This window comes from Rattus norvegicus, chromosome X (genome assembly GCF_036323735.1).
Source record: "Rattus norvegicus strain BN/NHsdMcwi chromosome X, GRCr8, whole genome shotgun sequence".
NCBI classification, from domain to species: domain Eukaryota; kingdom Metazoa; phylum Chordata; class Mammalia; order Rodentia; family Muridae; genus Rattus; species Rattus norvegicus.
In genome coordinates this window covers 101,574,524-101,589,561 of record NC_086039.1, presented here as the reverse complement: position 1 = coordinate 101,589,561, position 15,038 = coordinate 101,574,524, and the positions used below count along the sequence as shown (strand labels likewise).

The window sequence follows — 15,038 nt, the reverse complement described above, 5'->3', positions numbered from 1 at the left end:
GCTTTCTACTTCTCTCTGTCATGGAGTAAGGAGTAGGGGATTGGTTAGTACACTTTCATCTTGACAGAGCTTCATTTCCGTTGCTTTCCACAAAGACTCACACTGTGTTCATATTTAAAGGCAGCTCTCCTTTTAAAACAATCTTTTTCTTGTTATAATCAAAGGACACATGCTGAGATCACGATGAATTTGAATGTTCTGGTTACTGGTTATTTCACCCTGCTGTTTCCTACGTGAAAAGTTCATTCTCCATCCCCCCCTTAGAAACTAAAGTTCCAAAGGAAGTGTTAATTTGTCTTAAAATAGCCTTGTAATAATAGAGTGATGCAATAAATATGACTAGTTATTAAGAACATTCTTCATGACCAAAAAGTCAGCTGCAGAGAAATGAATCATACTGATATCCTGTGGCTGTTTTGATTCCTAAAGTCCTATTTAAAAATGAATTATAGACATAGAGTCACACAGGAATCTCAGAAAAACACGAGAGAGAGAGAGAGAGAGAGAGAGAGAGAGAGAGAGAGAGAGAGAGAGAAATTAAAATAAGATAATTTCTTTTTTTTTAAATCTCTGACAGGACATAATGAGACAAGGAACATCCAAAGACGCCATTGAAGTCTGTTGGCACGTACTGCTGGGCACACAGCCTATTACTCTTAAGATAGTTTGTTTCCCTAATGAGACTCTTGGAGGAAACAATTTTTATTTGCAAGTGGTTAGCAATTGGAGTTAACCAGGATTAGGGATGGCGATGTGTCCACTTCTCCTTTCAGCTCTAGGGCCCCATCTGGTATAGTCTCTGTGTGTTCAGATGTGCAATGATCCTGCTGCTTCTGAGGGCCTTATTTCCTTGGTGTCCCCTCTCCCTCTCCCTTTCCCCCTCTCCCTCCCCCTTACCCCTCTCTCTCCTCCTCTTCCACTGGGTTTCTAAGCTCTAAGTGGAGGGATTAGATGAAGACATCCTGTTTACAGCTGAGTGTTCCACTCTCCATTTCTTGTTCCTTAATAATATTATAATATATATTATAAACATAATGTAATAATATAGATATAATATTTATTTAGAAGCCTGTTTATTTTCTAATGAGAAACAGAAAGGGATAGGTCTAGAAGGGAAGGAAGGTAGGGAGGAACTGGGAGGAGTAGGGGAAGGGGAACCATAATCAAGATATATTAAGTGAGGAACAAACCTATTTTCAATAAGAGGGAACCGTGAATTACAATGATGTTGTTTGCAGTGAGTATCAAGCATTGTAAACAAAGCAAGTCAGTAACATGTGAAAACCCATTCTATCCACTCCTCAGAGATCAGCACTATTAATAGATTGCTACATATGTAAACAGCCACAGTGATGTGTTCACAGATGCATCAGGCACACATTTTGTTTTTGTTCCAAAGGTAGGTAATATTTACTTACATCTGAATCTTACTTTAATAAAAGTTGGTCTTTTTTGTGTGTCTGCAAATACAGTAGGACTTACTTATTGCCTTTTGAATTCAGTCCAAAAGGGGATCGAATTCCAGATAGTGGATGGATGGAATGTCACTTTCTACATCCTGTGTGTCTTAGGTGTCTTTTTAGGTGACTGGAATTAAGACATCTCATTCTAGTTCACAATCGCAAGAAGAGTCCCAGTATTGCATTCAAGGACATCAGGCTGGTATCTTCCAATCCAGCACGTTTACATGATCCAAATTGGCAGATGTTGGAACTGTGGAGGCTCCAGTTAACATGTCTAAAAGGTCTATGAACTGTTAGCCCAGGAATAGAGAAACAAAATATAGTGTATCCACAACAGAACGTCTTTCTTCCTTAAACCATAAAGAAGAAACAGAATTGGGTTATTTGCGGAAAAATGGATGCACTGAAGATAATTATATTAAGAGAATCATATCAGCCGCAGAAAGGCAAACACGGTTTTCTGTCATTGGTAGGTCTCAAGTTTTAAGTGGGTAAATAATGCCACACATGTGTATATGACATGTAAGAAGAAGTAAAACTGTGTGCTTGTCTGGTATAAGGCAAAGAAGATTTAGAAGGCAGGGAGACAAAGGAGACTGAGAAGGGTGTGGGGGCTGGGGATTTAGCTCAGTGGTAGAGCACTTGCCTAGGAAGCGCAAGGCCCTGGGATCTGTCCCCAGCTCCGAAAAAAAGAAAAGAAAAAAAAAAAAAGAAGGGTGTGGGTGGGAAGCTGATGAACATACAATATACTTGTACAAAAGAAAACTAAAAAATAAACTTAAGTTTTAAAAACTGGCTTTTAGATATCGATACCACTGCTTCTCATGTTTGAAGAGTATCAGACCCTTCTATTGATGGACCATAACATATGGTATTTTTAAAAATCATGCTCATCTTAGGAGAATACAGAGAACCATTCAATTAAGTATGAATCATAGAAAAAAGGAACGGAGGAAGGAATTTAAACTCATAGTAAATAAGGCCTTAGTGACTACAGGCTTTCAATAACTTGATACAGAGAAATTAATATACTTTGGGATAGTTCCCTATGAGGTCCCAGGAAGAATAAAAATGTGTTCGTTCTTGTTGTTTTCTTTTCTAAAAGAATTAATCCTGGATGGATTACTGCCACAGAATGTGGAGATGTGAAGTTCTAGTCACATAATTTCAATTCACTTGCCAATTTTAGCATCAAGAATCCTCTGTGACTCAAATAAGTCACACCGTTGGAGCCAATGTGGAAATGCAAGATCTTTGAGATGAGCAGAGAAAATTTCTTCTGCAATGGAACAGGCTGTCTCTACCCAAAACAGCCAGAGTGCGTGACTCAGCAGCAGGAGAAAGCCAGGGCCATGTGAAGCTTCCGAAAGGGGAAAGAAATAGGAAAGCTTCCTGTCCACTGCATTGTCTGCTGTTGAAAGCTGTTGTGGATGGTAGCGACCTTGACCTGACTTGCTTTACTGAGGTCACATTGTCCTGAGTTTAGGGTGTATGGAAAAAAATGGTTTTCATTTTTCTTTTCTTTCCCTTTTTCTTTTAAATGGTTGACAACATTTCTTCCTCCCTCCTTCCCTGACTTCCTTTTTCAAGTTACTATATAAAGTAATGGGTTCCATTATGGCATTGTCAAACACGTATGTCGATTTGACTTTGTTCTTATTCATCTTTTTCCTGCAATGCCTTCCCCAAATCTCCCCCAGGCCCAACTTGCTGCTTTCCTAACTCTTTTGAAATGTCCCCTCTTCTGTTTTCAAGTCACAGGCAACCTAGTCCTCTCATTGTTTTCTACTTCCACCCTAAGTTCTCTTCCTCTCCTCCCATGGTCCTTTCTATTTCAATGGCCTGCGGTACTCACAGACATAGACAGAGACAGACACATACATACTACAACAAGGATCCTCTCTCTCTCTCTCTCTCTCTCTCTCTCTCTCTCTCTCTCTCTCTGTGTGTGTGTGTGTGTGTGTAATATATGCATATATAAGTACAGTGCTAAAGTGGTTACCAGCAGGTTTTGAGAGAGAATGGTGCATTGGGAAAGTGTCAGTTGCCACCTCATTCTTCCTGATTTATAGGTTTCTGATACTGTATTCCTTTCTCTCTCTTGTTTTTGACCCCCATTGGGTGTACCTTGTCTATGTACAGATATTGTGTAATATATTAAATTTTTTCTTTCAGTTTATAGAGATGGAAAGTGGAGATTGGAAAATTAAATATTTCCTGTTAATATAAAACAAAACAAAAAAATGCTCTGCAAAATGTTGCATCCATAGACTGTCTTTGTTAATGTGGAATTACTGGATCTTGTTCTTGCTCACATTAGTAAATATATCACCCAACAATTGCAAACCACTCTTATGGGGATTTCTCAATTCATTTAAGTAAGTTCAGCACATTTTTCTCTGTTTGGAAACAGAGAGATTGGCCTGGTATGCCAGATGTATCAGAGAGGATGACAGAGGGGTACAGGGACCTCTCCTAGTATCCATTGTCTTAGAAGAGTAGACTGGGGCAGTCCTCACCTGCTCGATACTGAGATAAAGTAGCAGTCTCTCTTTTCTCCCCTGTTCCAGACTGCCTTGGCCTTGGCCAGAGCATCTGCTTTGTGCCTGAATTTTAACAGCATGGTGATCCTGATTCCTGTGTGTCGAAATCTGCTCTCCTTCCTGAGGGGCACCTGCTCAGTGAGTTCCAGCTGTTTTACATTCAACTTTCACGTTAAAGAAAGAGTACTTGAAGCTCAAGACCAAATCCTTAGCAATGGAAGCCAGGGGTCTCCTCTGGTGGATGATGATGGCAGGGTGTTGGTGTGATGTGGTTAAGACATGTTGGTGTGAATGAGTGAATTTCCTAAGGCCAGCTGGGGATACCTGACCAGGATGACTTTGCATTTGTAGTTTTGCAACCACACGCTGAGAAAGCCATTGGATCACAACCTCACCTTCCATAAGCTGGTGGCATATATGATCTGCATATTCACAGGTAAGCTCGGCAACGCATGGAGCCAGGGACAGTACGTGATTCAGGGTCTAGTGTTATTTGATTGTGTATGCAAACATTGAACAATATTTAATGATCACCTGGAACTACTTTAAGAGACACTTTTTTAGATCCATATCATGGAGTATATATTCTGTTCCTTGGGGAACTGAATGGGTGGAAGATAAAAAGGTCTCGTGTCTTTCTGTGTAGTTGGGCACACTGTGGAGTCAGCATTCTGCTAGGCACTATAGGTTGAATCTTTTATTTCAGTGAGGTATGCTTGCTGGAATGTTCCTGACGCCTCCCATCTTTCCTCTTAGCTATTCATATCATTGCACATCTATTTAACTTTGAACGCTACAGTAGAAGCCAACAGGCCATGGATGGATCTCTTGCCTCTGTTCTCTCCAGCCTATTCCATCCCGAGAAAGAAGATTCTTGGCTAAATCCCATCCAGTCTCCAAACGTGGTGAGGCGATTTGATGACCAAGAATGGGCATCTGGTCACGATTAGGAAGATCATAGTATTCTTGGTGGATTTTTTTGGTGTGCCAGGCTGACACTTTCTCCTTTCACAGACAGTGATGTATGCAGCATTTACCAGTATTGCTGGCCTTACTGGAGTGGTCGCCACTGTGGCTTTGGTTCTCATGGTAACTTCAGCTATGGAGTTTATCCGCAGGAATTATTTTGAGCTCTTCTGGTATACACATCACCTTTTCATCATCTATATCATCTGCTTAGGGATCCATGGCCTGGGGTAAGGTCTTCTGATCCCCTTTCTTGTATCCCAGCCCCTGATATTGCAGTAATTCTTTATCATAAACTGTCTTACTTTCTACATTTCAGGGGGATTGTCCGGGGTCAAACAGAAGAGAGCATGAGTGAAAGTCATCCCCGCAACTGTTCATACTCTTTCCACGAGTGGGATAAGTATGAAAGGAGTTGCAGGAGTCCTCATTTTGTGGGGCAACCCCCTGAGGTAAGAATGCCATGGGAGAAGGACTAACACCTAATTAATGTTACCTGTTAAGTGTTGTCATTATTAGTTCATCATTGGTTCCTTCCTATGAAAGATATCTACAGTCTTCCAAAATCATCTGCAACAGGCAATTACAGGGATGCTTGAAAGAAATAGGATTAATGGCTGCTACATGTTGTGGGACCTTCTTATAGAGGTGAAATAATATTTGCTAAACCTCAGTGTTTCTGCCTGAGATAGGTGATTTCTGAACTAAGTAATTCTTTCGTATCCATTTTGGGACAAAAAGACTAGAATTTTGTAAGATGAAGTAAAGTCACAGTCAGCAATTAATGGCATTTGTATTCAGGTCTAGGTTTATTTTTTTAATGAAACCAGTGATGAAACCCTTGATCTCTGTATTCTTCCAGAGCTCAGCTTTGAAATCCCAGTCAAATGTCCATGGAGAAAAATCAAAGCATCCCTGAAGTAGGCTGTCTTTAATGTTATAGTGTGCTTGATAATTGCTGTTTCAGTTTTTATGAGGGCATGTAAAGTGCTTGTTACACAGGCATAAGAACACGAGATCAGAGTCTCAGCACTCATGTAAAAAGAGGGCAAAGCCACAGGGCCATAACTGAGCAGAGCTTTGGTGTTGAGTCTACCTGCAATTGCTAGGCACAGGGCCACGGAAGCCGCGGAGGTCAAGTGCAGTGTCAGACCTAGATAGATAAATGGCCAGATGGACAGATTGCTGGGATTAGAGTGGAATCTATCAACAGTGGGGACATAACTGAGTTGAAGTCACGATGTTCGATGTCATAGTCTTTATGGATCCCAGGTGAGGATTATTGCTTATCAGTGTATTTTCTTCATATAATGCTGGAGACACATTAAATTGGCCTGTTTTGATATACACTTAAGTTCAGAAGTCACTTTGATTGGCCATGTAATATCCTAAAGCTGAGGATACCAGTTTTGTCACTCAAATGTACTTCTTTGTTCTTTCCACAAACATTTACAAAAAGATACTCTTAACATATCTACCATTTAAACATTAAGATAAACAATACATTTTAATCCAAGATAGTTAAAAAACCTAAAAATCGTTGGAAGTGAATTTATATAGTTCTACAACCTGAGGTGATCCCTCTATGTCATAGTGTCTGTCCTGAGTTGTCAAATATTCCTTTTTAAACACTTGTTTTAAAAGCATCTGTAATATGGCATTTTAGTCATTTTTTCGTAGTCAATATTTTGACATACAGTTGTCATGAGTTTTATGCACACCCTCGTTATTTTTTTAATCTGTATTTTCTAGAAGTGAAATTCCATGGTTAAAAAGAGAGGGAAAGCTTTTGATTTTGTTGTGATGTGATGGCACACTGCCATCTAGGGAAGTGCTGTCAGCTACATATGTGAACATGCGGACTGCTCAGAATCTCACTATAAACCTTAGCAACCAACCTGATGGACTACAGTGTTATTGTGTTTTGTAATTGGTGTTTTGTGGTGCTGAGATGGAAGTCAAGTTTTGTGTATTTCTACCTACCAGTAGCATCAGTCATTTTATATATATATATATATAAAATTGCTATATATATATATATATTTATAGCTAGTTTAGTATTTAATCATTTGCTTCTATTGTGAATTTTCTTTTTTCATTTTTAAATAATGGACTAGTTTTCTTAGATTTTTCAAAATTTTAAATTAGAATATAATTTAAAATATACACATATACTCTTATGCATTATCTTTGCCATGGGCTTCCTGATATGACCTGTGAATTGCAGCGAATGATATCTTTCATTAATGAGATTAACAAAAGTACTGTTTTGTATTTGTTTCCATTCTAAACTTTGCTGAAATTAGTGACTTGATAGTGATACACAGTAGAGAATTTGATACATACACCCTAACTGAAGAAATGAGGTGCTACTTAAATAAGTCCTCAAAGATGGAAGGATAATTTCATTCTTTACCATGTCTTTGTGTAGTCTTGGAAGTGGATCCTCGCGCCGATTGCTTTTTATATCTTTGAAAGGATCCTTCGCTTTTATCGCTCCCGGCAGAAGGTCGTGATTACCAAGGTAACAGAATGTACAGTTTCCATTGCAGTGATAAAAGTTGTGTTCTACTTGAGTGCAGAACTAAATCGTCATGTTCAGTCCGAAGGCATAAAAGGATTTTGAAGGAGGAAACATGCTTAGTGTCTCCAGTGCTGGACAACACTGGAGAAAATATGGCTTTGGCTGGAACAACAGGGGACTGGAGCCAGAGGTCGTCCACAAATGTATTTTGTTTTGTGTACATGGTGATTATTTAAAGGGTGAACTGAGATTGAGGATACCACTCAGCGATGAGTGCTTTTCTTCTATGGTCAAGGCTCTGGAACTGTTCTCGTGAGCTAAACTAAAGAACTAGTTACCAATGTTTAAACAATGCAGATGGCATTTTTCCAGGGGACTGGGGAGATGGCCGAGTGGTTAAGAGTACCCATATAGAAGCGCACCATTGCTTGTAAGTCCAGCTCCAGGGGCTCTGACACCCTCCTGTGGCATCTGTGAGCACTGTATGCACATGGTACATAGACAGACAAGCAAGCACACACAGAAAGAAAAGTAATCGTTAAAAAGAACACAATAGGATTGTATTCAATTATAAAGAAGAGTGAAATGAAGTCATTGACAGAAATATAGATGGGAACCTGAGCTTATGTTAAGCAAAATAAGCATTTTTTCCTGTTTGCAATAAATATGAATGAAATATAAATGTAGATAGAGTATGAAAGCAAAGTATATATATATATATATAATATATAATATATAACATATAATATATATGTATTCATATATATCACAGTGAAATTAATCATTTTGTATGATAACTAAAATATAATAACATTAAAGATCTCTTTTGTTTCTCTTGAAGTATCAGGAGCCCTGACAACACAGAATCTCATTTCCACACTGCAAACATTGTCTGCAGCTAAGTCGTAGGTTAGACTTCTAGAGAGGACTTGACCTCTTCCTAGAAGTCAGAAACACTCAAGCTTTCCCCTTCTATTTAAATGCCGGTCGGTGTCGTGTTTGGTGTTTGCCTCTAATGAATTATGTGTTTCTTTCACAGGTTGTCATGCACCCATGTAAAGTTTTGGAATTGCAGATGAGGAAGCGGGGCTTTACTATGGAAATAGGACAGTATATATTCGTAAATTGCCCCTCGATTTCCTTCCTGGAATGGCATCCCTTTACTCTGACCTCTGCTCCAGAGGAAGAATTTTTCTCCATTCATATTCGAGCAGCAGGGGACTGGACAGAAAATCTCATAAGGACATTTGAACAACAGCACTCACCAATGCCCAGGTAGGTCCTTGAGACCTTCAGAGACTCAAATCAGGATGTAGAGTAACCAAAAAGAGAAAACAGCTCCTTTCTGAAATGCAAGTCTGTTAAGAACGTTTCTGAGACAATGTTTGAGCTCAAGGGTGGAGATGAGGCTTTAAGCATCCATTGTCTTTTCTCATTGGCTAGGATCGAGGTGGATGGTCCCTTTGGCACAGTCAGTGAGGATGTCTTCCAGTACGAAGTGGCTGTACTGGTTGGGGCAGGGATTGGCGTCACTCCCTTTGCTTCCTTCTTGAAATCTATCTGGTACAAATTCCAGCGTGCACACAACAAGCTGAAAACACAAAAGGTACATTCCCACATTTCACTATTCACCTGGCCCTTGCCTGAGGTCTTACCCTTGGCATGTGGGGCCAAAGAACCTATCTGGAGATAGGAGTGAGGCATAGGGTAGGGGTGGCTTCAAAGGGGCACTCGCAGGGGATACAGTAGGCATTTGGTCCAGCTTGTTGCATGGTCCAGGCTGCTAGAGACCAGTCTGCATCTCGTCAATTCAGACAAAAGCCATAAAAGAGAAACGCCCTGTCTGGTGGATCAGCTCTGTAGGGCTGTAAACTGTTGGTGTATTTATTTTTAGCTATTTTATTGGGTTCTTGTGTCTCCCACCCTTCCAACCATTATTCCACCCTAATCCCTTCCAACCCCACAACACTAAGTAGGAGAGAAACAAAGTTAGAGGAGAAAGGAAGTGGAGACCTCTTTAAAATACTTCCTGCTGGTTAGGGGCATTTGCTTCCTTGGGGCAAGTCCAACCTTTGTCTTCAGGATAACTCCAACTTCTTCTAGTCTCTTTGCTCATGGACAAAGTGCAACAGCAGGAACCAGAAGCAGTTGGGTCAGCAGCAGAAGGAGCAGCCACTGCCTCAGGCCCTCTCAGGGCTCTCTCATTTATACATTCCCCAGAGTCTCCAGAATCAAACTATCTGCAGCTGGCAAAGATCACGCCCCTGCTCCTGTAGGAGGCAAATCATAATCACCTGCTGTGAAGCAGCCTCTTATCCCCACACCTGGGATTCAAACAAAAACCTATTCACATAAAATAGCTGGGATTTAAAGAAACCAAAACTCTCACTACACTAATTCTTCAAGCTAAGGCTATTTAGTTTAAGGTTGTTCCTTTTAAATCATTTTTAAAGTAGCCTTTTATAATCTGCACAGAATACCTTTTAAGGCCCATGATAAAAAGAAAAAAGAACTCACATCTCAAGCTATAAAAAGAGAAAACAACAAATCAAAACAAAACCCCCTCCCCTCCTGCAAAAAACAGTGAGTGATCTTTGTTCTTGCAACTGCAGTTTTATTTTTATTTATTTAAACTTTTTAATTTATATTCATTATACATAATATTATTTCATAATGACATTTCTATTAAAGTCAACTACTATGACCATATTCATCCATCCCCTTCACTATCTCCAGCCTCTGTCCCAGTAGCCTTCTTCCTGTTCCCTAAATACTCCTCATTCTATTTCCACATTTCCCATATGAGACAAAACTTAACAATATTTGGCTTTCTGAGTCTCCCTTATTTTGCTCATCATGATGATCTCCCAGTAACAAAGATGACCTTGGAAGGTTCCTTCTGTAATGGAAATTTGTCAGAACTCAAACTAAAAGTCTTCCACTCTGTGTGATTCATTACCCTTAGACTTGGTCAACATTTGTCTATAGCTATGTGTGTGTATATACATGTTATATATGCATTTATGTTATACACTCACACCCCTGTCATCACAATGTACATTGTGAAGGATTCTTAATAAGGGTGTGGATTATTTTGCTCATTTCAGATCTATTTCTACTGGATTTGTAGAGAGACGGGTGCCTTTGCCTGGTTCAACAACTTATTGAATTCCCTGGAACAAGAGATGGACGAATTAGGCAAACCGGATTTCCTAAACTACCGACTCTTCCTCACTGGCTGGGATAGCAACATTGTGAGTTCATATGAAACACTGATTCCAGGAGCAAATGTTAAGACAGAGTATAGTGCATGTACACCAAAATAAGTATTAACATTTCTTACCTGACCTCATCCTCACACTGAAAGTTAAAAGTAGTTTACAGAAGAGGCAGCTGTCAAACTTTTTCTAATTTTATATTTCTTTCATTCCAGGCTGGTCATGCAGCATTAAACTTTGACAGAGCCACTGACGTCCTGACAGGTCTGAAACAGAAAACCTCCTTTGGGAGACCAATGTGGGACAATGAGTTTTCTAGAATAGCTACTGCCCACCCCAAGTAAGTACCTCGTCCTCTAGTTAACTGAGTGCAAAGTTTGGGTTTAAGTATATTGAGCACACCTGGGACAGAGTGGCCCATTGAGAAGGATTATCAGGGAAGGGAGGGTGCTTGCCACTAAGACCTACATGGCAAGAGAGAACAGACTCCCTTAAATTGTCCTGACCTCCACATATGAAATGACACTCTGCCCACTTGTTGAGCTCTGACAGCTCTACACACACCCACACACAAACCCTTGCACACACATAATAAATAAATAAATAAATAAATAAATAAATAAATAAATAAATTTATTAGAAAACTTTAAGAATGAGGAAATTTCATCCAGGGTTTTAGTAAAATAAGGGTCATGATCTTGTCATTGATAAAAAGCTGTTTATTGTCCCCATAAGTCCCTATTGAATGAACAAGGTGAAGAAACTTGCTCCTAAAGATAGTGCTGAACAAAACAGAAAACTGGAGAGATTTGCATACATTTTTGGGGTGGAGTGCTCCATGATGTCTACATAAAGTTGAGGTCTCTACATAAAGTATGATTTGCGGTGTTTTAATCTAGTTAATTGTCCAATAGAGCTCAATGTTTTGAGAGAGCATTTTACATATCCAGACTGGCCTCTACAATTATACATAATCTCAATATATGGCCAGATGATGATCTTAAATTCTGGATCCTCTTTCCTCCATATTCAGAGTACTGGGATTACAGATGCGTGCCACTATGCCCACTTTTCTGGAGAATTTTGAGACATGTTAGAGCATACAGAAAAAAGCAGATGCTCTAAAACTGGCTGTTCCAATAGGAAAAAAGAAGAGGAGGATTTTGGTAACCCCCTGAACAAGCTGGCAGAGGAAGAGCAATCCACAAGCGTCATTCACTAGTTTGTGTAAATCTGTCTATTATTATTCCAGAACAGCTTGAAAAAAATGGGAATACAGTTTTTTTTTAAGGTAGAGATTCAAAGAAGAAATGCAGAGAATTAATTCAAGGTAGAATAATGCACTCCAGGAAACAGGTCTGTGGACACCTCAGGGAAAATGTGCCAAAGGTCAAAGGGCAGGAGGGACACAGGAAGTGAACAGTAAAGGCTTCATGAAGGCCGTGGTGAGAATGTGTAGTGACATAAATTTGGGCTATCCTAGGTCTCAATTCTTGTTTTGACACTTTCCAGTTATGGTAAGTGGAGCTAAAATCCCTCTGATCTTTGGAGTTTTTGTCCACAAATGGGGACATTAGTAGATGCATGCCTTATTCATTTGTATTGTTGGGAAGATTGGGTCAATATACAAATGCTTCCCAAATTCTAAAGCAGAATGTTAGCAAAAGGCCTTATGCAATTTTTATGTTGTCTGTGTCGATCTACTGAAGCTGTTGAGAGGGCGTGAGAAGGATGGGGGAGAAGGTGCAGACAATAGGGAGAAAGGGAGAATGGGAAGAGCATTTCATTTATTTGCTTATTCATGGGCGCCATCATAACTTCACACATATGTGTCACTCTATTGTGTTTTCATGTGTCCCCTTCAACTACCTCCAACCCCAAACCAAATCTCTTTCTTTCTGGGGATATTTCCCCATTCTGCTTTCTCATCGCATTGCTCTCTGAGAAGGAACACTTTAAAGGACTGCCTTCAGAACGTGGGGAGGAGGAATGATAAGCCAGGATAATGGCTAAGGATCAAGAGAAGTGCAGTCCCAGAAGCCAAGAGAAAAATATATTTCAGCAACATGGGCAGGGGTGTTGGAATGGCATGCTCAAGAAGTGCTCACTATTTAGTATAAGGGTGGCTGAGTGTATTTTAGAGACAGGACAATATCCAGTATGTAAGGGAGAGGAATAAAATAGACATAGCAAAAAACGAACAATGACAAATGTTGGCAAGGAATTGGAGAATCTGGACTCTTACTATATTAATTATATAGGGATGTGAGACTACAACTCCCAGAGAAAACTTTCAACAGTTCTTTAAAGTGTTAGACATAGGCCCACATGGTCCAGAAATCTGGCTCCTTGATATATACCCAAGAGAAATGACAACATAACACTTCCTGTAACTTCAACTTCAGAGAACCTGATACCTCTTTGGGACTCTGCAGGCACATAAGAACATGCCCCTGCCCCTACATGTGCAAATAATTTTTCAATATTGAAACTTACTCAAAAGAGAAGGGCATTTATGGTATGGTAATATATGTAGAGAAAGTAGATCAGTGATTATGTGGGTAGGGTGGGATGGTTGGGATGAAATCAGTGGATTCTAATCTACAGTTTCCATTAAGGGGGATGGAATTAGTGATGATGATTTCATAACTTTGTGCTTATAGCAAAAATCACTCATTGTACAGTTCAAAGAGTGCACTTTATGGTACATGGATTACACCATAATTTGGTTTAAAAAGGGGAGAAGTCGGAGAAGTTAAGATCCATGGTTGTATTAGTCAGGGTTCTCTAGAGTCACAGAATTTATGGCTAGTCTCTGTATAGTACGGGAATTTGTTGATGACTTACAGTCTGTAGTCCAGCTCCCCAGCCATGGTCAGCAGCAGCTGTGAAATCCAAGGATCGAGCAGTGGCTCAGTCCCACAAGGCGGGCAGGTGAAGAAGACAATCTTCCTTCTTCCCATGTCCTTATGTAGGTCTCCAGTAATAGGTGTGTCTGTCCCAGATTAAAGGGGTGTACCACCACACCAGAATCTGGGACTTGCTTTGTCCCAGATGACCTTGAACTCAGAGATTTCCTTGCCTTAAGCTCCTGGGATTCATAGCCACTTTGCCTCAAGATCTCCATACCAAGATCCAGGTCAGAAACTTGTATCTCCCAGCCTCAAGAGCAGGATCAAAAGTGAGCCTTCCAATTCTGGATTGTAGTTCATTCCAGATACAGTCGAGTTGACAACCAGGAAAGCCACTACAATCCACCCCTTGTCAAGTTGACACAAATAATAGTCCATGTCCACAAGAAACATAACAAGGTCATGAATATGCCTAAGATGATATAACTATTCCTCGGACAATTGCAAATGCATTTGGAAATTTACAAAGGGGCAATGTTACTTGGGAACATTCTTTTAGTATCAAAACTTAAATACCAATTTATGTTAAATATAAATGTGTTCTTAACAAAATAAAACAGAAGCAGCATTCATATTACTTTATAATCCTCGTTTCTGGAACTGGTCACATGGCCTCGGCTGGTATTCATAACTCCCTTCCTCTACTGCCCATTCTGTATTCCCTCCACCCTCTGCAAGCAACCTCAGCAGGTCTTGGCTCTTTTCCTGGAGGAGTGACCCATTGTACAGTTCAAAGAGTGCACTTTATGGTACATGGATTACACCATACTTCTGTAAAAAAGAGAAGAAGTCGGAGAAGTCGAGATCCATGGTGTAATTAGAAAGCTTGGCTTTGGGAGAAAATCATCTTCACAGGCACATCAAAGTATGGGGTGGGGCTAGGTCCACAAAAGTTAGTTTATACAGCAGTTAGCTCAGGTGCACTCGGGTGCCTGGTACTCACCCATTTATTTTATGCTTTTAATTCTTAGAACAACCCTGAAAGGTAGGTGTTATTTTTATTCTCATTTTGAAAAGGGAAAGCTTCCCGTTGGGTTGTCAGAACGGGCCAGGCAGACCCTGCTTGCAGTAGCTGACATGGATCAACCCGTTTCCCTTAGAGACCTCTATTCAGGAAGTCAATTCCTTGATTATTTGGCAGAAAAGAATTTGAAGACCAGCCGAAATGAAACAGAGTGAGTGTAAGTATTTAAACAGGGAAGCATATAGAACAAGGACAGTATCCAATCCCATGACATGGATGCAGGCTTCTCAAGAGAGTTGTACCTAGGTTTCTTTATACTGACTATACACATACTCCTGTTCTTGGGTTACACCCCTGAAAGGGTGTAATCTACATGGTTTAATGATTAAGGAAAGATTAAAATTTAGGAGTAGTTTAAAAATTGAATAAAAACCACCACATAAGTTTC

General features: G+C 39.9%; 1 protein-coding gene across 3 annotated transcripts in view; it reads left to right on the top strand.

The window, feature by feature from the left end:
• The window catches only part of Nox1 (NADPH oxidase 1), a 53,234-nt gene that overhangs the window by 36,010 nt on the left and 2,186 nt on the right, over window positions 1–15,038 (top strand). For all 3 annotated transcript variants that reach the window (XM_039099398.2, XM_039099397.2, NM_053683.2), the window contains 10 exons: window positions 4,034–4,144; window positions 4,358–4,442; window positions 4,763–4,911; window positions 5,021–5,202; window positions 5,292–5,424; window positions 7,404–7,496; window positions 8,536–8,771; window positions 8,940–9,102; window positions 10,604–10,750; window positions 10,930–11,054. In XM_039099398.2, coding sequence (XP_038955326.1) covers window positions 4,085–4,144; window positions 4,358–4,442; window positions 4,763–4,911; window positions 5,021–5,202; window positions 5,292–5,424; window positions 7,404–7,496; window positions 8,536–8,771; window positions 8,940–9,102; window positions 10,604–10,750; window positions 10,930–11,054 — 1,373 coding nt within the window. In that variant the 5' untranslated portion in view covers window positions 4,034–4,084. The remainder of the gene's footprint in view (window positions 1–4,033; window positions 4,145–4,357; window positions 4,443–4,762; window positions 4,912–5,020; window positions 5,203–5,291; window positions 5,425–7,403; window positions 7,497–8,535; window positions 8,772–8,939; window positions 9,103–10,603; window positions 10,751–10,929; window positions 11,055–15,038) is intronic.